The sequence below is a fragment of the Heterodontus francisci genome, chromosome 29, assembly GCF_036365525.1.
Source record: "Heterodontus francisci isolate sHetFra1 chromosome 29, sHetFra1.hap1, whole genome shotgun sequence".
Lineage (NCBI taxonomy): Eukaryota > Metazoa > Chordata > Chondrichthyes > Heterodontiformes > Heterodontidae > Heterodontus > Heterodontus francisci.
Window position 1 is genome coordinate 7,360,166 of NC_090399.1, and position 26,725 is coordinate 7,386,890.

Here is a 26,725-nt window from a genome sequence, read left to right on the forward strand (position 1 = left end):
AAAGGAATAGTTCCAAGGCAGGGTGGTATGTGGCTTGGAGGGGAACTTGCAGGTGGTGGTGTTCCCATGCATCTGCTGCCCTTGTCCTTCTTGGTGGTGGAGGTCGCGGGTTTGGAAGGTGCTGTCAAAGAAGCCTTGGTGCGTTGCTGCAGTGCATCTTGTAGCTGGTACACACTGTTGTCACAGTGCGTCGGTGGTGGAGGGAGTGACTTTTGAGGCTGGTAGATGGGGTGCCAATCAAGTGGGCTGATTTGTCCTGGATGGTGTCAAGCATCTTGAGTGTTGTTGCAGCTGCACTTATCCAGGCAAGTGGAGAGTGTTCCATCACACTCCTGACTTATGTCTTGTCGATGGTGGACAGGCATTCAGGAGACAGGAAGTGAGTTACTCGCTGCAGAATTCCGAGCTTCTGACCTGCTCTTGTAGTCACAATATTTGTGGCTGGTCCAGTTCAGTTTCTGGTCAATGGTAACCCCCAGGATGTTGATAGTGGGGGATTCTGCGATGGTAATGACATTGAACGTCAAGGGGAGATGGTTAGATTCTCTCTTTGAGTCATAGAGTCAAAGAGCTATACAGCACAGAATCAGGCCCTTCGGCCCATCGTGTCTGTGCTGGCCATCAAGCACCTAACTATTCTAATCCCATTTGCCAGCACTTGGCCCAAAGCCTTGTCTGCTATGCCATTTCAAATGCTCAGCTAAATACTTCTTACATGTTGTGAAGGTTCTTGCCTCGGTCACCTCTTCAGGAAGTGCATTCCAGATTCCAACCACCCTCTGGGTGAAAACATTTTTCCTCAAATCCCCTCTAAACCTCCTGCCCCTTTCCTTAAATCTACACCCCCTGGTTATTGACCCCTCCGTTAAGGGAAAAAGTCTCTTCCTATCTAATGTATCTATGCCCCTCATAATTTTGTATCCATCAATCATGTCCCCCCTTCAGCTTTCTCTGCTCTAAGGAAAACAATCCAAGCCTTTTCAGTCTCTCTTCATAGCTGAAATGCTCCAGCCCAGGCAACATCCTGTTGAATCTCCACTGCACCCTCTTCAGTGCAATCACATCCTTCCTATAGTGCGGTGCCCAGAACTGTACACAGTACTCCAGCTGTGGCCTAACCAGCGTTTTATACAGCTCCATCATAATCTCCCTGCTCTTATATTCTATGCCTAGGCTAATAAATGCAAGTATCCCATATGCCTTCCTAACCACCTTATCTACCTGTGCTGCTGCCGTCAGTGATCTATGGACAAGTACACCAAGGTCCCTATGACCTTCAGTACTTCATAGGGTCCTACCATCCATTGTATATTCCCTTATCGTGTTAGTCCTCCCAAAATGCATCTCCTCCACTTCTCAGGATTAAATTCTATTTGCCACTGCTCCGCCCATCTTACCAGCCCATCTATATCGTCCTGTAATCTAAGGCTTTCCTCCTCACTATTTACGACACCACCAATTTTCGTGTCATTTGCGAACTTACTTATCATACCTCCTATATTCACGTCTAAATCATTAATGTACGCTACAAACAGCAAGTGTCCCAGCACTGATCACTGCAGTCCACCACTGGTCACAGGCTTCCACTCACAAAAACAACCCTCACCCATTACCCTCTGCCTCCTGCCACTAAGCCAATTTTAGATCCAATTTGCCAAATTGCCCTGGATCCCATGGGCTCTTACCTTCTTAACCAATCTCCCATGTGGGACCTTATCAAAAGCCTTACTGAAGTCCATGTAGACTACATCAACTGCTTTACCCTCATCTACACATTTAGTCACCTCCTCAAAAAATTCAATCAAGTTAGTTAGACATGATCTTCCCCTGACAAAGCCATACTGACTATCCTTGATTAATCCCTGCCTCTCCAACTGGTGATTAATCCTGTCCCTCAGAACTTTTTCCAATAGTTTCCCATCTACTGATGTTAGACTCATCGGCCTGTAATTACCTGGTCTATCCCTGCTACCCTTCTTGAATAATGGTACAACATTCGCTGTCCTCCAGTCCTCTGGCACCTCTCCTGTGGCCAGAAAGGATCTGAAAATTTGTGTCAGAGTCCCTGCTATCTCCTCCCTTGCCTCACATAACAGCCTGGGATACATCTCATCTTGGCCTGGAGATTTATCCACTTTTAAGCCCACGAAAACATCTAATACTTCCTCCCTTTCAATGCTAATATGTTCAAGTATATCGCAATCCCGCTCCCTGATTGGTACACCTGCATCATCCTTCGCCATAATGAACACAGATAAAAAGTAATCACTTAAAACCTCCGGCTCCACACACAGATTGCCACTTTGGTCCCTAATGGGCCCTACTCTTTCCCTGGTTATCCTCTTGCCCTAAATATACTTATAAAATGCCTTAGGATTTTCCTTTATCTTGGCCGCCAATGTTTTATCATGTTCCCTCTTCACTCTCCTACTTACTTTTTTAAGTACCCCCCTACACTTTCTATAATCCTCTAGGGCCTCCGCTGTTTTCAGCACTCTGATCTGCCATACACCTTTATTTTCCTGATCCAATACTCTATCTCCCTTGACATCCAGGGTTCCCTGGATTTGTTGGTCCTACCCTTCACCTTAATGGGTACATGTTGGCTCTGAACCCTCACTATTTCCTCTTTGAATGACTCCCATTGGTCTGATGTAGACTTTCCTACAAGTAGCTGCTCACAGTCCACTCTGGCCAGATCCTGTTTTATCATATTGAAACTGGCATTCCCCCAATTCAGTACCTTTATTTCCAGCCCGTCTTTGTCCTTTTCCGTAACTACCTTAAATCTTACAGAGTTATGGTCACTCTCCCCAAAATGATCCCCTACTGACACTTCTACCACTTGTTCAGCTTTGTTCCCTTGGATTAGGTCCATTACTGCCCCTTCTCTTGTAGGACTTTCTCCGTACTGGCTCAAAAAGCTCTCCTGTATGCATTTTGAGAATTCCGCCTCCTTAAGCCTTTTGCCGTAAGACTATCCCAGTTGATGTTAGGTAAGTTTAAATCCCCTACTATTATTACCCTATTATTTTTACACCTCTCTGAGAGTTGCCTACATATGGGCTCCTCGATCTCTCCCTGACTGTTTGGAGCTTTAGTACACACCCAGCCAAGTGCTTGCCTCCTTTTTGTTTTTAGGTTCTACCCATATGGCCTCATTTGAGGAACCTTCTAAGATATCATCCATCTTTGCTGCAGTAATTGACTCCTTGGTCAACAGTGGAATGCCACCTCCTCTTTTATCCCCTCGCTTGTCACGTCTGAAGATTCTATACCCTGGAATATTGAGCTGCCAGTTCTGCCCCTCCCTCAATCATGTCTCTGTGATAGCAATAATATCATAATCCCATGTGCTAATCAATAACCTCAACTAGTCATATTAGTAAGACTCCTTGCATTAAAATAGATGCAATCCAGCCTTGCATTTTTCACTTGTGCCTTAACAGGTCTATATTTGCTCTGCCTTCCAGACTGACTCAGTTTCTCTTCTATATTTGACTGTGCATCACCCCCGACTGTACCTCCACTCTGTATCCCATTCCCCTGCCAAATTAGTTTTAAATCTCCCCCCTCAACAGCACTAGCAAACCTCCCAGCAAGGAATTTGGTCCCATTCCAGTTCAGGTGCAACCAGTCCAACTTGTAGGGGTCCCACCTTTGCCAGAAACAGACCCAGTGATCCAGGAAACTAAAGCCCTCCCTCCTGCACCATCTCCTCAGCCACACATTCATCTGCTCGATCCTCCTATTCCTATGCTCACTCGCATGTGGTACTGGGAGTAATCCAGAGATTACAACCTTTGAGGTCCTGCTTTTTAATCTGCTACCTAGCTCCCGAAATTTATGTTTCAGGACCTCATCCCTCTTTCTACCTATGTCTTTGGTACCAATGTGTACCACGACCTCTGACTGCGCATGCTCCCCCTTCAGAATGCCCTCTTGTTTGAAATGGTCATTGCCTGGCACTTGTGTGGCACGAATGTTACTTGCCACTTTTCAGTCCAAGTCTGGATGTTGTCCAGATCTTGCAGCATCTGGACACAGCCTGCTTCAGTATCTGAGGAGTCACGAATGGTGCTGAACATTGTGCAATCATCAGCGAACATCCCCACTTCTGACCTTATGATTGAAGGAAGGTCATTGATGAAGCAGGTGAAGATGGTTGGGCCTAGGACACTACCCTGAGGAACTCCTGCAGTGATGTCCTGGAGCTCAGATGATTGACCTCCAACAACCACAACCATTTTCCTTTGCGCGAGGTATGACTCCAACCAGCAGAGGTTTTTCCCCCTGATTCCCATTGACCCCAGTTTTGGTAGGGCTCCTTGATGCCATACTCGGTCAAATACTGCCTTGATGTCAACTCACTCTCAACTCACCTCTTGAGTTCAGCTCTTTTGTCCACGTTTGAACCAAGGCTGTAATGAGGTCAGGAGCTGAGTGGCCCTGGCGGAACCCAAACTGAGCATCACTGAGCAGGTTATTGCGAAGCAAGTGCTGCTTGATGGCACTGTTGATGACACCTTCCATCACTTTACTGATGATTGAGAGTTGGCTGATGGGGCGGTAATTGGCCGGGTTGGACTTGTCCTGCTTTTTGTGTACAGGACATACCTGAGCAATTTTTCACATTGCAGGGTAGATGCCAGTGTTGTAGCTGTACTGGAACAGCTGGCTAGGGGTGCGGCAAGTTCTGGAGCCCAGGTCTTCAATACGATTGGGGAATATTGTCAGGGCCCACAGTCTTTGCAATATCCAATGCCTTCAGTCATTTCCTGATATCACGCGGAGTGAATCAAATTGGCTGAAGTCTGGCATCTATGATGCTGGGGACTTCAGGGGGAGGCCGAGATGGATCATCAACTCGGCACTTCTGGCTGAAGATTGTTGCAAATGCTTCTGCATTATCTTTTGCACTGATGTGCTGGGCTCCCCCATCATTGAGGATGGGGATATTTGTGCAGCCACCTCCTCCAGTTAGTTGCTTAATTGTCCACCACCAATCACGGCTGGATGTAGCAGGACTGCAGAGCTTAGATCTGATCTGTTGGTTATGGGATCGATTAGCTCCATCTATCGCATGCTGCTTACGCAGTTTGGCACGCAGATAATTCTGTGTTGTAGCTTCACCAGGTGACACCTTATTTTGAGGTATGCCTGGTGCTGCTCCTGGCATGCCCTCCTGCATTCTTCATTGAACCAGGGTTGGTCTCCTGGCTTGATGGTAAGGGTAGAGTGGGGGATATGCCGGGCCATGAGCTTACATTTTGTGGTTGAGTACAATTCTGCTGCTGCTGATGGCCCACAGCGCCTCATGGATGCCCAGTTTCACATTGCTAGACCTGTTCGAAATCTATCGCATCTAGCACATTGGTAGTGCCACACAACACTCGGGGGGTATTCTCTATGTGAAGGCAGGACTTCGTCTCCAGAAGGACTGTGCGGTGGTCACTCCGACCAATACTTTCATGGACAGATGTATCTGTGGCAGGCAGATTGGTGAGGACGAGGTCAAGTATGTTTTCCCCTCTTGTTGGTTCCCTCACCACCTGCCACGTACCCAGTCTAGCAACAATGTGCTTTAGGATTCAGCCAGTAGTGGTGCTACCGAGCCACTCTTGATGATGGACATTGAAGTCCCCCACCCAGAGTACATTCTGTGCCCTTGCCACCCTCAGTGTTCCTCCAAGTGCTGTTCAACATGGAGGAGTACAGGCTGAGGGAGGGCAGTAGGTGGTAATCAGCAGGAGGTTTCCTTGTCCACGTTTGGCCAGGTGCCATGCAACCTCATGGGGTCCAGAGTCGATGTTGAGGACTCCCAGGGCAACTCCTTCCCTACTGTATACCACTGTGCCGCCACTTCTTCTGGGTCTGTCCTGCCGGTGGGACAGGACATATCCACGGATAGTGATTGCAGTGTCTGGGACATTGTCTGTAAGGTATGATTCCTTGAGTATGACTATGTCAGGCTGTTGCTTGACTAGTCTGTGGGACAGCTCTCCCAACTTTGGCACAAGCCCCCAGATGTTAGTAAGGAGGACTTTGCAGGGTCGACAGGGCTGGGTTTGCCGTTGTTGTTTCCAGTGCCTAGGTCGATGCCGGGTGCTCCGTCCGTTTTCATTCCTTTTTATTGACTTTGGTTAGATACAACTGAGTGGCTTGCTAGGCCATTTCAGAGGGCATGTACGAGTCGACCACATTGCTGTGTGTCTGGAGTCACATGCAGGCCAGACCAGGTAAGGAGAGCAGATTTCCTTCCATAAAGGATATTAGTGAACCAGATGGGTTTTTACAACGATCGGCAATTGTTTTATGGCCATCATTAGACTAGCTTTTTAATTCCAGTTATATTAATTAAATTCAAATTCCACCTTCTGCTGTGGTGGGATTTGAACCCATGTCCCCAGAGCAATACCCTGAGTGTCTGGGTTATGAGTCCAGTGACAATACCACTTCGCCACCGCCTCCCCTCTGTCATGGAAATGCAGCTAAAAAATGACTCCTGCTCCCACAATACAAATGCAATTTGATTTATTCAATCACTGTAAATCACTGACCCTGATGATATATTTGATGTTACATGGGATAAAACCGTATTTTCACTGTGACCAATGCCACTGGAGAGCTGATGTTGACATATTTGCTCCACTCTTCTGAAAGTCTCTCCTTCTGCCCACATTTGTTAATCATGTTCCTGTTCTACAGTCGCCAAGTTCCGGTCTCTCCCTCGACTTCTCTCACATGAATTCTACTCTCTCCCTTTCCTGCTAATCAATAGCTGAACATAACACACAATTAACTGACAGAAGTGTGCAGAATATCTCTCTCTGTAACATAAAGGATTATAGAATAATTTAATCGGTGTGCTTTCCCTTTAACTGTACTTGGGTATATAATCTAGGTTGACACAGTGTCAGGGACGCTGTCTTTCAGATCAGATATTAACTGAGATCCTGTCTGCCTCAGACCTCATGGCATTATTCAAAGAAGAGCTGGGCATTTTCCTGATTTTCTGGCAAACAGGTCACTTTCAACTAACATCAGCAAAAACAGTTTACTTGGCCATTCGTTCATTTTCCTGTTGTTGGAATCTTGTTTTCTATAAATCCGCTGCTGCACATGTTCCAGCTATTGTACACTTCAAAAGTAATTCAGTGGTTAGAAAGTTATTTACAACATCCTGAGGATGTGATCAATAACTATGTAAATATAATTTTTTTCTTATCCTTTCTTCCTTTCTCTCTCATATACTTAGATATGCACAGAAAATATGAATTAAAAAATGAGAATCTCCCAAATTACTAATTTCTGTTTGGTATTAAAATATAAATATTGATTTACTGAGTTCATAATGTCCTTTGTAAAAGCATGATTTTAAAATATGTCTTTTTTCCAACAGCTTCAGAGAATAATAGATTTTGTCTTCTGTTCAAGTTCAGCAGATTTCTTTATAATTGTTTAATTAAGATGGGATTCTAACAACAAAACTCATTTTTAAGTTTAATAATCAAGACATTTCCTGAAGTTGAAATCATTTCATCAGACAATAATTCCACAGGTAAATTCACCGTTACTGGACCAACTCATCCTGTTGTAGCCATTGTGGGTGAAGATGCTGTATTGGAATGTCGGCTTGTGCCAGATCTATCTGCCAGTAACATCGTGGTGCGATGGCTCAAATCAGACCTTGGGTCAGCAGTCCACGCGTACAGAAACGGGGAAGATGACACTGCTGCTCAGGATCATGATTACAGAGGAAGGACTGAACAGTTTAAAGATGAACTGAGCAAAGGAAATGTTTCTCTTCGAATAAAGAATACGAGGGTGTTTGATGAAGGGAAATACATTTGTTCAGTTGATGATGAAACAGATTTTGAAGAAACTGTGATTGAGTTGAAAGTTGGAGGTTAGTGAACACATCTATTTACAAACTAATAACATTAAGAAAATAACATTTTAAAACTAATCCTTTGGTCAAGATCCAAGTCTTTTTGAAAATAATAATTCTTCACTCCCTGTTATAATATTTGTTCACTGGTACATTTGATAAAGAAAATGCTTCCAGCACAGATTGGTCATCAAGAGTATTCAAAAAGAAACTAAGGGATGTTCAAATTCAGGGCATTTGATTTATAATTCTTTAATTAAATTGGAATACTAATGACAGTCAAATTTTAGATTTAAGAGATTTCATTAAGTTAAAGTAATTCCATTACACAAGAATTCATGACATCATTACTGGTTTTCTCCCAGACTGTGTGGAAAATGAAGATGTGGAAAGTAAGTTTGATTAGTTGCTTTCAGTGCTGTCTTTGACTGTGATTTATCCTCCATTTACCGAATCTTTATATTCTGCTTATTAATGTTTCACCTGTTTTTAATTTTTATAAACAGTATTTGTTACACTGTGTAAGTTTGGTCGGCCCAAGAGGCTGACTAATGAAATAATTAGGGAGTAAGTTCCTTCTTTTGAGATTGTTTTTAAGGTTCTTTGTAAACCAAGATTAAATTTTTAAAAAGGAGCAACTTTTAATCCTTTGCACATTACTGGTTGGAAAGGCTCCTCATCAGACACCTGAATGAGTGGTGGTTACAAAATGCTTTTATCCATTCAGTCACTGGTGATGTTGATGACATTTAAACATTTGACAGGACCATGATCATCACCAGGTTGAATATCCATGGCAGCAGGAAACACCACTTTTCAGAGCCTCTCAGTCCTGAAGGAAGTGCTTAGTCTGCTTCCGACAGGAAAGTCACACTGCCTGAAGAGAGAAATCAACTGGATCCTGCAGTGAGTCTACTAGAGTCACCTGATCACAAGTTGCAGTGCGGTGACGAACTACTTGGTCCCCATTTTTACAGATACTGGTCATTACAGAGATAGTGAAAAGTCTCTTCTTTCATCTTGACTTTCTTCACAATGACATGCTGCTGTACCTGTTGAACTTGCGTTCCCCATGTGATGTCACAGAGGGAGTTCACTTCTTTACCAGGTGTTCACCTAATTCAATACCATTGATACTAGAAAATGTGTTCTCCTCAGTAGGGATTTCAACTACACATATCCTGGTCTTGATAAACATGGATCATTGGTGGAAAGGTTGAGGGACCTGGTTAAGTTTTTCACATTGCTGGACATCTGATGTTATCACCATCCTGACTGCTGCTCTTTCATGTAAATGAGGGCTGGAGCCAGTTGGAGCAGTCAGTTGAGAATCAATTGCTTTTTTGCATTTCTTGAGTGTTTGCTTCCTGCATGCTGCCTTCTGGGATGAACCCATTCATGGTGCTGAAATATTCTGATTATATCATTCAATAACAGTAAATTAATCATTCCCATGGGTTAAAGATTGTTCACAACAAATGTTATTTTCACTATGTTATATAAATAAAAGTTGTTATATTTATTGATCATTGTAGGTTTGGGACGTGAGCACTGGATCCAGATTGAGGGATACCATCAAAATGGAATTCAGCTTGTGTGTGAATCTAATGGATGGTTCCCTCAGCCACAGGTGCTGTGGACTGGTGGAGATGGACAGAACTTAACAACACAGTCTAAAATAAATTACCACCGTGACTCGAAAGGTCTTGTAAATGTCCAGAGCAATGTTGCAGTAACAAGAGATTCAACAAACAGGTTCAAGTGTCTCATACGGAACAATCTATTGAAAAAAGAACAAGAAGCAACTATCCAGATAGCAGGTCTGTAAATGATAAAATATAGTTAATGAAAGGGAATAGTGATTGACTTACAATTTCAACACTGTCATAAATCAAACTGGGACTAAGATATTCTCATGTTCGAGTTATTGTGGGAATGGTTTTTGGGATGAGTTAAACTGGATGATTCATTTACCTCAGTATATTTGTGTAAACAGGGTAACCCTCAGGTTCCTGGATATTAGTCCATTCTCAAAAATGTGATTTCCTGATGTAGACTATTCCAAATCCCAGGACTGGGATTATTTACATAAAGTGGTTGGGCATTTGTTCCATTTGCAGTGGTTCCTGGATGTTTATCCAATCGGGGCCAGGAATATCCAAGTGGGATGGACTGTTACAGCCAAAGATTGAAATATTGTTGAAGAACTTTGCCCCAATGAAAGTAATCTTGTTAACTTTATTGTGAGTTCTTCCCGAGTACCTCCGGCTTCTGGAGATTATAATCTTAACCTACTGCGACATGTTGCTGCTTAAAGCAGGTTTTGGTTATTTGCAACAGATTAAATATTGATTATGTTTCCTTATTTTTCCCAAGGGGATGGGGGCTGCAATCCACTTTTAGACTTTTTCTTATTCTTAATTATTCCTCATTTTAAGGGTTTTATTTACGAAATTTTCCTCCTTAGTGTTTGTGTTGCATTTGTTTCTGTCAGTCTGTATCTGAAAATGTTCTTCATTCCTTTCTTGCTCTGTTAAGATGCTGTGTTCTTTATTACACTGCAGGGTTAAGAACACTCGGAGAAATTTTCTGCTTCTGATCATAAGCATGTGCTGAGCAAGTGTAGGGTGAAAAATCAGGTCCATGGACCAAGTGCTTGTAATGTACTGTGAGCAGCAGCCTGATGCTGGGGGACTGGGAGGCTCTCGTCACTGGGGTATACAATCTGCATTGGAGCTTCACTGTCCCACAGCTCCCAGTGGTTTAATCCCCCTTCATAACATCATTTCTTTTCACCTTTATCAATAAACACACACACCAGCTGACAGCCAGGAGAAGGGACTTCCTAATTGTCTCAAATCTGTTTTCCTCTTGGTTTCAATAATTTTTTTTGTGGGTTGCTTTTCTTGCATATATTTAGAAGATTTATTTTGATATTTTACCTTTTATCTTTTTCTTTTCCACCACCTACCATTCAAGGCGGTTTCTCTGATTTGCAGCAGCTCCGACTGATACAATGGACATTCCTATTGGAATTCCTCTTGCCTTCCAGTATCTTGAGGACACGGAGGAATTGTGGAGGAATGAGCTGCCTGTATTTGGAGCAGTTTCCACAGTCCTGCTCTTAATCAAGAAGGTGGATCCACAGGCCCTGCCAGAGTTGCTGGGACATGTCACAGGATTTGTGCCTTTCCGACCTTCTCTTGACCGGGTTGTGTTGCTCCAGGTTCAGGATGTACCCTTGTGATTCCACCCTGTACAATCAGGAAAGTAATCTTGAGCTGCTGAGTGTTGAAAGAGCACGTGCCCAATGACTAATGTTCACAGTCTTCATCGATACATGACTGTGGTTTATTTGGACTTTCAGAAGGCTTTCAACAAAGTCCCGCATCAGAGATTATTGTGTAAAATTAAAGTGCATGGGATTGGGGGGTAGAGTATTGCGATGGATAGAGAATTGGTTGGCAGACAGGAAATATAGAGTAGGGATGAATGGGTCTTTTTCCGAATGGCAGGCAGTAACTAGTGGGGTACGCAGGGTTCGGTGCTAGGACCCCAGCTATTCACAATATACATTAATGATTTAGATGAGGGAACTAAATGTAATGTCTCCAAATTTGCAGGTACCACAAACTGGGTGGGAAGGTGCGTTGTGAGGACGATGCAGAGAGGCTTCAGGGTGATTTGGACAAGTTGAGTGAGTGGGCAAATGCGTGGCAGATGCAGTATAATGTGGATAAATGTGAGGTGATCCACTTTGGTAGCAAAAACAGGAAGGCAGATTATTATCTGAATGGCTGTAAACTGTCTCTCAGAATATGCAACGAGACCTGGGTGTTCTCATACACCAGTCATTGAAGGTAAGCATGCAGGTGCAACAGGAGGTAAAAAAGGCAAAAAAAAAATTAGCCTTCAGTGTGAGAGGATTCGAGTACAGGAGCAGGGATGTTTTTCTGCAATTATACAGGGCCTTGGTGACGCCACACCTGGAATATTGTGTGCAGTTTTGGTTTCTTTATCCGAGGAAGGATGTTCTTGCTATAGAGGGAGTGCAGCGAAGGTTTACCAGACTGATTCCTGGGATGGCGGGACTGACGTATGAGGAGAGATTGAGTCGGTTAGGATTGTATTCACTGGAGTTCAGAAGAGTGAGGGGGGATCTCATAGAAACCTATAAAATTCTAACAGGACTTGACAGGGTCGATGCAGGAAGGATGTTCCCGATGGCGGGGTGTCAAGAACCAGGGGTCATAGTCTAAGGATACGGGGTAAACCTTTCAAGACTGAGGTGAGGAGAAATCTCTGCACCCAGACAGTGGTGAGCCTGTGGAATTCACTAACACAGAAAGCAGTTGAGGTCAAAACATTGAATGTTTTCAAGAAGGAGTTAGATATAGCTCTTGGGTTTAAAGGGATCAAAGGATATGGGGTGAAAGCCGGAACAGGTTACTGAGTTGGATGATCAGCCATGATCATAATGAATGGCAGAGCAGGCTTGAAGGGCCAAATGGCCTACTCCTGCTCCTATTTTCTATTTTTCAATGTTTCTATATCCATCATGCAGTTAGAACAAAGAACAAAGAACAGTACAGCACAGGAATAGGCCATTTGACCCTCCAAGCCTGCGCCGATCTTGATGCCTGCCTAAACTAAAACCTTCTGCACTTCCGGGGACTGTATCCCTCTATTCCCATCCTATTCATGTATTTGTCAAGATGCCTCTTAAACGTCTCTATGGTACCTGCTTCCGCCACCTCCCCCAGCAGCAGGTTCCAGGCACTCACCACCATCTGTGTAAAGAACTTGCCTCGCAAATCCCCTCTAAACTTTGCCCCTCTCACCTTAAACCTATGTCCCCTAGTAACTGACTCTTCCACCCAGGGAAAAAGCTTCTGACTATTCACTCTGTCCATGCCACTCATAACTTTGTAAACCTCTATCATGTCGCCCCTCCATCTCCGTCGTTCCAGTAAAAACAATCTATGTTTTTCCAACCTCTCCTCATAGTTAATGCCCTCCAGACCAGGCAACATCCTAGTAAACCTCTTCTGCACTCTCTCCAAAGCCTCCACGTCCTTCTGGTACTGAGGCGACCAGAATTGCATGCAATATTCTAAGTGTGGCCTAACTAAGGTTCTGTACAGCTGCAGCATGACTTGCCAATTTTTATACTCTATGCCCGACCGATGAAGGCAAGCATGCCTTCTTGACTACCTTATCCACCTGCGTTGCCACTTTCAGTGACCTGTGGACCTGTATGCTCAGATCTCTCTGCCTGTCAATACTCATAAGGGTTCTGCCATTTACTGTATACTTCCCACGTGCATTAGACCTTCCAAAATGCATTACCTCACATTTGTCCGGATTAAACTCCATCTGCCACTTCTCCATCTGCCACTAGACTGTTTAACAAAAAGAAATTGAGATGCTATGGCCTTGAAAGATATGAATATAACAAGCTGTTCCATCATACTTCATATCTTGAAGATGGACCCTCCTGAGGCATGGATTTACAATGGAAGGAAATGTAATATTGTATGAGAACGTGACATGGGCTCCTTTACAAGTGCTGCCATCTTGTGTATCTATCAGTTCCTTCAGGTGGTGTAAACAGTGTTGCTCCTGGTTACCACCAGCTGTCAGGAGTGGTGCTCTAGGGAGGGTGCGCTATCGTGTCAAACATCCCCCCCTCCCCTACCCTTACACCTACTTCATGCAGCTGCACATTCATTTACCATCAATCAAATAGGGGAGTTGGGTGCTGCATCGCTCCAGCACTTGTCCATCAAATCTGTTTTGCCTCCATATTGGATTTCCTTTTCCTTGAGGCTTCAGGTGGTTCTATCATTAGAGGGATAGGTAACGTTTTCTGCAACCACAACCTGGAGTCCAAATGGTCCGGTGATCCCGAGGTCCTGGTGTAAGGAGCCAATCAGAGCAGGGGGATAAGACACTGGAAAAGTAAACTCAGTATCCTGAACTCATGGTTCATGTTGGAGCCAGTACTGGAACAAAGAACATTACAGAGATAATGCAGAGGGAGTTTGAGGAATTAGGGATAGATTTTTAAAGCCCACTGAGAGCGGGTGCAGGAGGCGAGTGCAATTTAAAGTTCACATTCTCAGAGGTTGGCACTGGGACTCACCGCCTCTGGAATGAGAAGCCATTTTTAATGGAACGCTGGGAGGCAGGGAACAGAAAGTCCACATGCCTCCAATTAATTACTTGTTGAGCTAATTATGGAGCTCATTAGCAGGCTTGTTAACAGCAGTTTGGGATCTTTAAAGGGAGTGAACGGGGGAACGCCATGTGGGGAACACGGCAGAGTGTACAAGACATGAACACTGTGCGGGACCATGAGGGCTCTGGGAAAGGTGATTAAAATAATGCTGAGGCACAAAATTAAGCTCAGCTGCTTCAAAAGTGCCAAAGAGTAGCCACTGTTGGAACTGTGAGACTTGGTTTTCTTAGTGGTGAGTGGCAGGAATCTGGAGAGGGGCATGAGCCCGCTGGCATCACTGGACACCTGGGGTTGGCAGGGGAAGGCCTGGTGAATGAACAGACCCCAGCTGAGCGAGTTCAGATGGGAACAGGTTACTCTGACATTGGACAGAGCAGCCAGGATGAGCTTCAGCAGATGTAACCTTCTGAACAGCAGGAGGCCAGAGGAGCACAGTGGGACTGCAAGAGGAATAAGGCGCTACCCAAGGCATCGGGTCTACTGCCCAGTCAGCTACCTGCAAATGACAGACTGCCAGACCAAGCAGATAGTCTCAGACCTTTGTGCTCTGATCCATAGTGACCTGAGGCCTCATGTCTCCCATGGCAATCCCTTACCGACAGCCATCAAGGTCACCATCAACCCTGAATTTCTATGCAACTGGGTCATTCCAGGGATCTTCTGTGGATCGAGGTAGCATCTCGCAGTTGGCAGCTCATCGTGGCATCAGGCAGGTCAGGGATGCCATTATCTGGAGGACGGGGTAACTACATCCACTTTGACACAGATGGGCCTGTGCATGCCCAGAGGGCATTGGTTCTCGGCTCCATCGCTGGATTCCCCCAGGTGCAGGGCATCATCGATGTGGCCATCAAGGTCACATAACTCAGGGGACATAAACTTTTAACTTGTCTAATATCAGGCAGACAAAAAGAATGATTCATGTGGAATATGTTAGAGGAGCCGGTCTGCCCAAGAGCAGGTCCTCTGCTCTTTTTCTCCAGACAGGAGAGATGAGCATGACTAGGGAAATGGGTAAATGGGGTGGTTTCCCATTGCCTTCCTCAGACCAGAACGGGAATTGAACCCACACTGTTGATGCTATTCTGAGTCACACGCTAGTCATCTAAGCATGTTAAAGGTAATCTAATCTAATACACTGATGTTTACTTTACAGGTGATTTCTTCCCAGCTATCTCAGGCTGGCTGGTGTTTTTATCTGTGATCCTCAGTCTTGTAATAGTAGCTCTTGCCGCTGGGAACATTTGGACTGTGAAACAACACAGATACTTCAAAGGTACGGTCTCAGTCTAACAGTGACAATGGAGAATACAGATTCAGGATTGAACAGAAATGTGGAAACAGAACCAGGTTTTTTGATAAATTTGGAAGAAGTTTGTGTTCCCTTGTATCTTTAATAATTCAGCCATTGTAGTTTTAGTCTCGGGGAAGGGGAGAGGGAGAGGCTGCTGTTCAAACTGAAACCAAAGGCATGTTTAAATGATGATATTTTAATTCTTTTCTTCATGGGGATATCATGAATCTTATTTTTCTTCAATATATTTGAAAATATTTTGTTTAATTTATTCTTCACCTCCCACTTAATCTTCCCTAGAAATAGACCAATTTGACAGTAAAACAAACATGAACTATAATACGGGTTATCATTTAAACACCTAAAGGTGATAGAAGTGGATCCATGGTGTTCTGGAGAAAGGGCTGACAATGGTTTTACTCAGATGGAAATGAATATTATTTATTTATGTTCGAAAGTGAAAGCACGTCTGATTAAATAAACCATTGTTTGATATTAACTGCAATTTATATTTATTGGATTTTTCCAGAACTTGAAGTTGACAAGTCTATCAAACAATTTGGTAAGGATTTAACCTTGAAGTGTCTGGAATATTTTTTTTATTTTATTTCCAAAATATACTTTATTCATAAAAATCTGTAAAAATTACATTGCCAAACAGTTTCCAAACAGCACCAAAAAATACAAACATTGCAAGGGAGATCAGTTTCCTTCAATACTGTCATGAGTTTCTTCCCAACCCTTCCGTTTCACAATTGTCATGTCAATTACAGTTTTACATTTACAGCAATTGTGAATATTAACGATACAGTTCGAGGGGTTTCCCATGGATTCAGCCCCTCAGTCCAGCTTGGTGGGGGAACCTTACACTGTGGTCTTTCCCCATTGAGCCTTTGCTGCGGCTGCCCCAAGCTTTAGTGCGTCCCTCAGCACGTAGTCCTGGACCTTGGAATGTGCCAGTCTGCAACATTCAGTTGTGGACAACTCTTTGCGCTGGAAGACCAGCAAGTTTCGGGCAGACCAAAGGGCATCTTTCACCGAATTGATAGTCCTCCAGCAGCAGTTGATGTTTGTCTCGGTGTGCGTCCCTGGGAACAGCCCGTAGAGCACAGACTCCTGTGTTACAGAGCTGCTTGGGATGAAACTCGACAAAAACCACTGCATCTCTTTCCACACCTGCAAAGACACATTCCAGGAGGAGGTGGGCGACCGTCTCTTCCCCACCACAGCCAACGCGGGGGCACTGTGCGGAGGGGGCGAGACTTCGGGTGTGCATGAAGGATCTGACGGGGAGGGCCCTTCTCACCACCAGCCAAGCTACGTCTTGGTGCTTGTTTGAAAGTTCTGGTGATGAGGCATTCCGCCAAATGACTTTGACGGTCTGCTCGGGGAACCATCCGACAGGATCCACCGTTTCCTTTCCCCGTAGGGCCTTGAGGACATTCCGTGCAGACCACTGTCTGGAATATGGTAAAGAATGTTGGGTTTGGGTATTTAGATGTACAGATGGCACAGCTGGACTGCCAAAAATGGCTATTCAACTAACTCTTTAAAGTATTATTTTGTACATAATTCACAATATGAGCTGTACCTTTGCATCATCTTCCAATGTTTGATTTCAATATAAAAATACAAAAAACGTTACCAATAAGTTTTAAAAATAAATAAATAATTTCTAATTAGCTGAAATATTTCAACATTTACCTCTCACATATCTGAATATAACACACACTATTACAACAATGCACCTTATTTCCACATTCAACTGCTGTTCAGTTCTATTTCTCACACAACTAATGCTTTGACCATTCTAATTTTTCATATAATTTGTCCAGAACATGGGCACATACTACTGTACAGTCACATCCACGAGAAACTGGATTGACTGACACAGGCTCATTTCATGCAGAACAACAATCGGCACAAGGAGAAGAGAATTTCATTCCATCAAGCCTGGTAAAAGGATTGGGATACCTGACTGTACCACTCGAGTTCCCAACTCAACAAATTGTTTGACAAACCATTTATTTATAGTATGCCTTTTGATTAATATTACCTTAAAGCTGTGAGCACTATTCACTAGTTTTCTCAAAATCTTTTTTGATAATTAGCTAGAAGCTAAAGATGGCCAGTTGACCCGTCTTGCTGGCATTTCAGTCTGGTACCGAAGTTGGCAGACCTGTCTGATAGGCTAGTCAAGTAAAAGAATTGACAGTCAACAAACTAGACTCCTTCATCACCATATCTGGGTAAATCCTGTACCATTGACAAGATGTGGGCCCACTGAAGTGGGACATAGTTATGTACAGTTGAGGTGAGTCCCTGAGAGTTCTGACTATAGACTCTGGACCCCATGAAGTTTTATGACTTCAGGTCAAACAAGGACAAGGAAACTTCCAGCTGATCACTACCTGCCACTACCCTCAACTCACAAATCAGCACCCATCCATGTTGGAACATTTCTCACAAGAAGCACAGAGAGAAGCACAGAGAGTGGCTTGGTATTTGTAGCAATGACCGAGCTAGATGAATCATGAAGGACACAGCTGCCAGACTGGGCCTGAGTCAGCTGGTGAGGGAACCACTATGAGGAAAAAAATCAACTCAACTTGGTCCTCACCAACCTACCTGTTGTGACACATCCTTTATAATAACATTAGTAAGCATAACCATTTCATGGACCTTAGGAAGACAAAGTCTCATCTACACACCCTCCATCCTGTAGTGTGACACTACCACTGTGCAATATGGGACAGGCTTAGAAAGATCTAGCAGGTTAAAACTGAGGTGCTGTGGGCCGTCAGTAGCAGCTTGACTGTTGACCATCACAATCTGTAACCTTATGGTGTGGTATATCCTCACTCCTCCATCACCATCAAGCTGGGTGACTAACATTATTTTAATAGGGATTGTAGAAGACAGACCAGACACAGCAGCAGGCATCCCATGTAATGAGGCAATAACTTAGTGATCTGAGTGTCCTTGTACATGATGATGACCTTATTGAAACATATAAGATTCTGAGGGGGTTGACAGGGTAGATGCTGAGAGGATGTTTTATCTTGTGGGGGAAAGTAGAACTAGCAGCCACAGTTTCAACATAAGGGCTCTTTCACGGGAGATGAGAAGGAATATCTTCTCTGAGGGCCGTTAATCTTTGGAATACTCTACCCTGGAGGACAGTGGAGGCTGGGTCATTGAATATATTCAAGGCTGAATTCGACAGATTTTTGATCTACAAGGGAGTAAAGGGTAATGGGGAACAGGCAGGAAAGTGGAGTTAAGGCCATAATCAGATCAGCCATGATCTTACTGAACAGTAGAGCAGGCTCGAGGGGCCGAATGGCCTTCTCCTGCTCCGATTTCTTATGTTGTTATGAAGCTACAACATAGGGCTACATGCATGCTAAACACCAAAAGCAGCAGGTTATCGACAGAACTAAACTTTCCTGTAATTAACAGATCAGAACAATGTTCTGTCACCCTACAACATTCAGACAGGAATGGTAGTGCTGGGCATTCATGTGATAAATGAGGAGGAGGCTCCATGAAAATACCCATCCTTAACCATAGTGGAACCAGCAAGTGACTGAATGACTTACATACAATTCAGCCTTGTTCAATCATTCAAAAAGTACCAAGTGGATGATCCTACTCGGCATTTCACCCAGGTCTTCACCATCATAGATGTCAGCACCAGTCATTTTACTTTACTCCATGTAACTTTTAAGAAGCTACTCAGTATTTCCTTTCAGTCCTGCTGCCACCCTCCCCTCCCCACTGCTCAAAACTCTGACCATTTCTCCTTTGGTCCCCTTGTCAAGGTACCAACCCAATATATTTAAAACATAACCACTTCTTCAGGGGTTCAGCCACTCCTCTTGCCTGTACCCCAGTCCCTGGGTGGTTTTCACTTCAGCACATCTGGAGGCAGCTATGTATGATCTCACTCGGTGTATCAGCCTCCCGTCCTCCAGCACAACTGGATTCCTGCTGTTTTTCCACTGGAAACTCTGAAGAAATGTGGGAATTGTGTAATGAAGTGTTGTGAATGACTGAAACAAACATCTCAATGCAGCCAGTAGCTAAAAGATGTCAGTCATTATCACTGTGGGTCAGGAATATACCACATCAACAGGGATAGGAATCAGTGAAGTGAAAATACAGAATGGTATCAAATCAACAATATTAAATAGTTGGATAAAAAGTGTAGGATGAACAGATAAATTACTGACAGTTAGAGTTCTTACTTTATGTATATGAAAAAAATATTGAAAACCGAACTGCAGAAAATTACAGATCGTGACAATAATTATCGTATTTAAATCAGCATTCAGAATTCTGCAGACATTTCATGTTCCAATAATATAAACAGATTCAGACACGTTATTTACTCTCCTCACATTTTCATCAATGTAAACACTTAAAGAAATAAAATAGTGACCTTTTGTAAATTTAATAAATAGTTTGGGTGATTGATTGATTGTAATTAAGATGAGAGGTACAAGGACTGGAGCAAGTTGACCATCCTCTGCTTGAAGGACACTAAGGTCAGGTCGATTAGATTGTGCTGATGAAAACTCTTTCCACACTTTCTCAATAACACATCATCACTGTCACTCTCAAAAGATGATGCACTGGTGTGGCAACTCCATTTCTCACACCAACTAATCTTGTAAATTTACTATGGGAATATCATATTAGTGACAACAAATTGTCCTTGATAGGTCCGTGTGTAAAGACATTGTCCAATATGGTCGTGAGCCATTTAGAGCCCATGATCTGTGTTCGATCCCTAATCTGTGCTGAATCAGCTGAACTTGCATTCGGGAAGGGAAAACAAACCAGGGTTCCTGCTGTGAGTGTTATCCAGTGAACCCTGATGTTCTCTGTGATTGAATCACCAGCAAATGCTGATTGTCTCAGCTCATATATGAAGTACGACCACATGAGTAAAACACTACAGGGCTGCCCAGTGAAATCCAGCATCCTCAGTGGAGAAACACAGGGATAAAATTGGAAAAGTAAACCATCTCGATGATGGGTTTTATAATAGCTTGAAAGTACATAATAACAGTGAATTATTTTCAACTGTTTGAAAATGAGGGTTACTAATGCACAACCTTTTATTTATCAAGCACCTTTCATGACTTCATGATGTCCCAAAGCACTTTACAAACAAGGTGTTTCTGAAGTGTAGTCACTGTTGTAATGTGGGAAATGCAGCAGTCAGTTTGTGCACAGCAAGATCCCACCAACAGCAATGAGATTAATGAGCAGTTAAATGTCATTGTGATGTTGGTTGAGGGATAAATATTGTCCAGGACACCAGGACAACTGTCCTGCTCTTATTCAAAATAATGCCGAGAGGAGCAGACAGGGCCTCTGTTTATCATCCCGTCAGAAAGACGGTACCTCCGACAGTGCAGCACTCCCTGTGTACTGGACTGGGAGTGTCAGCCTGGGTTATGTGCTCAAGTCTTTGGAGTGGGACCCATGACCTTCTGACTCAGAGGTGAGAATTCTACCACTGAACCAAGGCAAACACCTACAAAGCTAACATTTCAATGTTCAAACCATTTCAAATATAGAGAGCATGACAATATTTTAATGTTTATGACTATCAGATTAATGAAGTGTATTTATAACTTTTTATTTATTTTTTTAGACCAGTGGAAATCTCTGATTGATTCAGGTATGACATTCTCTTTTCCTAAACTGTTGTTATATATTAATGCACCAGGTAAGTTGCAGCATCAGTTGTATTCACTAATGTATCTGCTGCAGTAACAATACATTTAATGTGATGGGAATTCGAGGGTCAGAATTTACTGTAACAGGGCATTGTTAGAATTCCCCTGCACCCTTCAACACAAAGATCTTTTGCTCACAAAGTTACAGAAGGTGCCAGATGAAAACGGCAAAGCGAAGAAAACGGTATCTGGGACCTGAGTGAACTATTGGACAAACAGTCAATCTCCTTAACCAATGAGATTGTAGGATTGGAAAATAAACTCAGGAAAGACTGAGAAGGAGGGTAAATTAAAGAGGGTGAAATTGCACAGAAAAGAGAGGGGAAGAAAGATTGAATTAACTGCGAGAAAAGAAAATAAAATATAATCTCCCGAAAAACCTGAAGGAATGATGTTCCATACTTGTAATAGTTAATTTTCACTGGTAGAAAGGGTGATTGTAGTCATTAACAATTATCACACTGTTAAAGAGTACTTGCACTGATGATGACAAGACATATCTTTCTGTGGCAAGTTTAATGGGTAAATATGCAGAGAAGGTGAAGGGGAGATTTAATGGAGATGTTCAAAATTACCATGAGCTTTGATCGAGTAAATCAGGAGAAACTGTTTCCAGCAGCAGGAGGGTTGGTAACCAAAGGAAACAGAGTGAAGGTAATTAGCAAAAGAACAAGAGGGGAGAGGAGACTTTTTTTAACACCGTGAGTTATGATCTGGTTTGTATTGCCTGAAAGGGTAGTGGAAGCAGATTCAATATTAACATAGTCTACTTCAGTATACTTGCAAATGGAAAATCTGAAAGGCTATAGGGAAAGAGTGGGGGCTATGGGACATGGGATAGCTCTTTCAAAGGGCCAACACAGGCACGATAGGCCGAATGGCCTCCTTCTGTGCTCTCACATTCCATGTTTTCTTCTCACCGATGATATTCTGAAGACATTAAAGATTTTGCAATGAAGGCATTTTTTTTTGTACACGTAATTAGTGTAATCAATTTAGCTCTTTTCTATGACTTGTATTTTGTATGTGTGTGATTGTACACATATGTCAGTATGTGTGGAATCATTGGCCTGGATTTTACAATGGCGGCCTGTAGCGCAGGCCCTACTTCGTGGAGCCACCGCGATATTAAACACAGAAGTTGATTTGAATGGCCAGGGCGACCGACCCTTCACCCAATCCCCCCCCCAACACCACCACCACGGATGACGTGGAGGGTGCGGGCAGTCTGTCCCTGGCAATGGTGTCAGCAGCCTTTACACAGGCACTGACGCCAGTTTGAAAGGACTTCGAGCCCTACATTGCAATTACAATATTTAAAGAAATACTGACTTTAAAAATTTAAATAAAGTGATCCCTCTCCCAACCACCACCCCCCCCATAAACATAAAATTCATTACTTACCCTCTTCCACCCCTGCCCAAAACCTTGTGCTCCTGACCTTCCCCCCCACCCCAAGTTCATAAACTTTAAACTTTACCCCATTCCCACCATCCCCTATACCAATCAGATTAGTTTAACCCCACATCCCCCCGCCAGCACTGAAATGTTACCTGCTTCCCCCTCCCTGCCAGTATTCCAGCTCTGATTCCCCGACAGGGATCCAGAAATGCGGGAGTGCCGGCCACCGGCACCAATATCGCACCAGGATGGATGGTGGGAGCAGGGAAATTAATCAATTTGTTTATTTTAATAAATTAACAGATGCAAATTTTGCTCCCTCGCCGGGAAATATCGGGCCGGGCCTTCCCGAAGTTGAGGCCCATATCGGGCCTCTGCCAGAGGCATTTTCCAGCCTCCCCCACTATGACCCCTGACGTCGGGGGGCTGTAAAATTCAGCCCATTATGTTTGAAACATGTGAAACATAAGACCTGTCAAACTTCTCCCAATTCTGCTGAGGCTGCCCAAATCAAATCTCACCAGCTGGAACTTGTTACCACAGGCACTGAAATTCATGGACTATTGTTTAGTGACAGAAATTTAAAACTACATTGACTCACTTCCCCTGGGACCAAGTCCTGTCAGGCTGGTTTGCACTGGTATATAATGTTGGGAGAAACTGCCAGGATCTCTGGCTGATGATGTCAGTCCACATGTCTCATCTCTTTTTGTGTCCCCACACAGGAGTCAGACACAAAAAGCATCTGCTCCAATTACCATGAGATTTTGGAACGGCCTTGAAAAGGGGAAGTGATCTGGTTTAACGAGATTATAATCCAAATTCCTCCCTTGTCCACACAGACAATGGCAGCTTTCCACTACCAGGGTCCCAGTAATTTTGGGGTTTATGTCGCCCAATTTACAGTCAGCAGTTAAAAATGCAAGTGAAATTTTTTCTCTGGAATTATTTGCGTGCTGATTTCTCCAGTTTTATCAGTTTATTACTTGTTTTCAGATTGGAAGAAGATTTCTGAGTGTCAAGGTAAGATCCTCAAGTTATTGTAATGAACACTTCATGTAAATTGGACTGAAACTTATCCCTTGATCATAATCACTATAGCACATAGAAACATAGAAAAATAGGAGCAAGAGTAGGCCATTCGGCCCTTCGAGCCTGCTCCTTCATTCAATACAATCATGGCTGATCATCCAAACTCAGTAACCTGTTCCTGCTTTCTCCCCGTATCTCTTGATCCCATTAACCCTAAGAACTCTTTCTTGAATATATTTAATGATTTGGCCTCAACTGCTTTCCGTGGTAGAGAATTCCACAGGGTCACCACTCTCTGGGTGAAGAAATCTCTCCTCATCTCAGTCCGAAATGGCTTACCCCTTATCCTTAGACTGTGACCCCTGGTCCCGGACTTCCCTTCCATCAGAAACATACTTCCTGCATCTAGTCTGTCCAGTCCTGTTAGAGTTTTGTAGGTTTCTATGAGATCCCCTCTCATTCTTCTAAACTCTAGCGAATACAAGCCTAATTGACCCAATCTCTCTTCATATGTCTGTCCTACCATCCCAGAAATCTGTCTGGTGAACCTTCGCTGCACTCCCTCCATAGTAAGAACATCCTTCCTCAGATAATGAGACCAAAACTGCACACAGTATTACAGATGTGGTCTCACCAAGGCCTTAAATATTTGCAGCAAGACATCTTTGCTCCTGTACTCAAATCTTCTCGCTATGAAGGCCAACATACCATTTGCCTTCTTAATTGCCTGCTGCACCTGCATGCTTACTTTCAGCGACTGGTGCACAAGGACACCCAGGTCTTTGCTGCACCTCCACCTTTCCCAATCTATCGCCGTTCAGATAATAATCTGCCTTTCTGTTTTTGCCACCAAAGTGGATAACCTCCCATTTATCTACATTATACTGCATCTGCCAAGTATTTGCCCACTCACTCAACCTGTCCAAATCACACTAGAGCTTCTCTGCATCCTCCTCACAACTCACACTCCCACTCAGCTTTATGTCGTCTGCAAACTTGCATATATTACATTTAATTCCCTCATCTATATCTTTTTAATATATAGTGTGAATAGCTGGGGTCTTAAAACTGATCCCTGCAGTACCCCACTAGTCACTGCCTGTCACTCTTTGTTTCCTGTCTGCCAACCAGTTCTCTATCCATGTCAGTACCTTACCCCCAATCCCATTGCTATAATTTTGCATGCTAATCTCTTAGGTGGGACCTTATCGAAAGCCTTCTGAAAGTCCAAATACACCACATCCACTGGTTCTCCCTTATCTATTCTACGAGTTACATCCTCAAAAAATTCCAGTAGATTTGTCAAGCATGATTACCCTTTCGTAAATCCACGTTGACTTTGTCAGATCCTGTCATTGTTTTCCAAGTGCTCCGCTTTTACATCTTTTATAATGGACTCTATCATTATCTTTCCTACTGATGTAGGCTAACCGCTCTATAATTCCCTTTTTTCTCTCTACCTTCTTTTTTAAATAGCGGGGTTACATTAGCTGCCCTCCAATTCATTGGAACTGTTCCAGAGCCTATAGAATTTTGAAAAATGACCAGCAATGCATCTACTATTTCTAGGGCCACTTCCTTAAATACTCTGGGATGTAGATTATCAGGCCCTGGGGATTTATCGGCCTTCAATCCCATCAATTTCCCTCACACCATTTCCCTACTAATATTGATTTTATACAGTTCCTCCTTCTCATTAGACCCTCTGTTCCCCAACATTTCTGGGAGGTAATTTGTGTCCTCCTTTGTGAAGACAGAAGCAAAGTATATTTAATTCGTCTGCCATTTCTTTGTTCCCCATTATAAATTCCCCCGTTTCTGATTGTAAGGGACCCACATTTGTCTTCACTAATCTTTTTTATCTTCACATTACTATAGAAGCTTTTGCAGTCAGTTTTTATGTTCTCTGCAAGCTTACTCTCAGACTCTATTTTCCCCTTCTGAACAATCCCTTTGTCCTCCTTTGTTGAATTCTAAACTTCTCCCAATCCTCAGGTTTGCTGCTTGTTCTGGCCATTTTATATTTCTCCTCTTTGGATCGAATACTATCCCTAATTTTTTTTGTAACCCAAGGTTGAGCCACCCTTCCTGTTTTATTTTTGCAGCAGACAGAAATGAACAATTGTTGTAATTCATCCATGTGCTCTTTAATTGCTAGCTATTGCTTATCCACTGTCAACCCTTTAAGTAACATTTCCCAATTTATCATAGCCAACTCGCACCTCATACCTTCATTGTTTCCTTTATTTAGATTCAGGACCCCAGTCTCGGAATCAACTCTCTCACTCTCCATCTTAATGAAGAATTCTATCATGTTATGGTTGCTCTTCCCAAGGGACCCCGCACAACAAGATTGTTAACTAATCCTTTCTCATTACACAATACCCGGTCTAGGATAACCTGTTCTCCAGTTGGTTTCTTAACTTATTGGTCCAAAAAATCATCACATACACACTCCAGGAATTCCTGTTCTGCAGTATTATTGTTAGTTTGGTTTGCCCAATCTATATGTAGATGAGTACCCAGAATTACTGTTGTACCCTTATTGCATACGTCGCTAATTTCCTGTTTAATGTCACCCTGTACAACCCCCACCTATGTTTTTTGCCCCTTGGTGTTTCTTAGCTCCACCCATAAGATTCCACATCATCTGTTCCCTCAGCAGAGCTTTATATAGGTTCAGTATTAGTTCCCTGCTTTTGTACTTAATGCCTCAATTTATGAAGCCCAAGCATATATCCTGCCAACTTCAAAGATCTGTGCACATGAATCCCCTGGTCCTTCTGTCCCTGTACACGCTTCTGAACTGTGCCATTCAGTTTGTACTGCCTCTCCCTATCCCTTCTGTAAAAATGCATGACCTCACAATTCTCTACTAAATTCCATCTGCCTTGGTGAGATGCTGCAATGCATCTTGTAGATAGTACACACTGCTGCCATGGTGTGCTGGTGGTGGGGGGAGTAAAGTTTTAAGGTGGTGGATGGGGTGCCGATCAAGCGGGCTGTTATGTCCTGGATGGTGTTGAGCTTCTTGAGTGCTGTTGGAGCTGCACCCATCCAGGCAAGTGGAGAGTATTCCATCACATTCCTGTCTTATGCTTTGAAGATGGAGA

The 26,725-nt window shown here is 43.4% G+C and overlaps 1 protein-coding gene across 1 annotated transcript in view; it reads left to right on the forward strand.

Annotated features, from left to right (window-relative positions):
* LOC137345675 (butyrophilin subfamily 3 member A2-like) overlaps positions 1-26,725 on the forward strand; it is a 33,118-nt gene that overhangs the window by 5,451 nt on the left and 942 nt on the right. The window contains exons 3-8 of the mRNA XM_068008939.1: positions 7,503-7,909; positions 9,427-9,711; positions 15,289-15,408; positions 15,956-15,988; positions 21,095-21,121; positions 23,577-23,603. Coding sequence (XP_067865040.1) covers positions 7,503-7,909; positions 9,427-9,711; positions 15,289-15,408; positions 15,956-15,988; positions 21,095-21,121; positions 23,577-23,603 — 899 coding nt within the window. The remainder of the gene's footprint in view (positions 1-7,502; positions 7,910-9,426; positions 9,712-15,288; positions 15,409-15,955; positions 15,989-21,094; positions 21,122-23,576; positions 23,604-26,725) is intronic.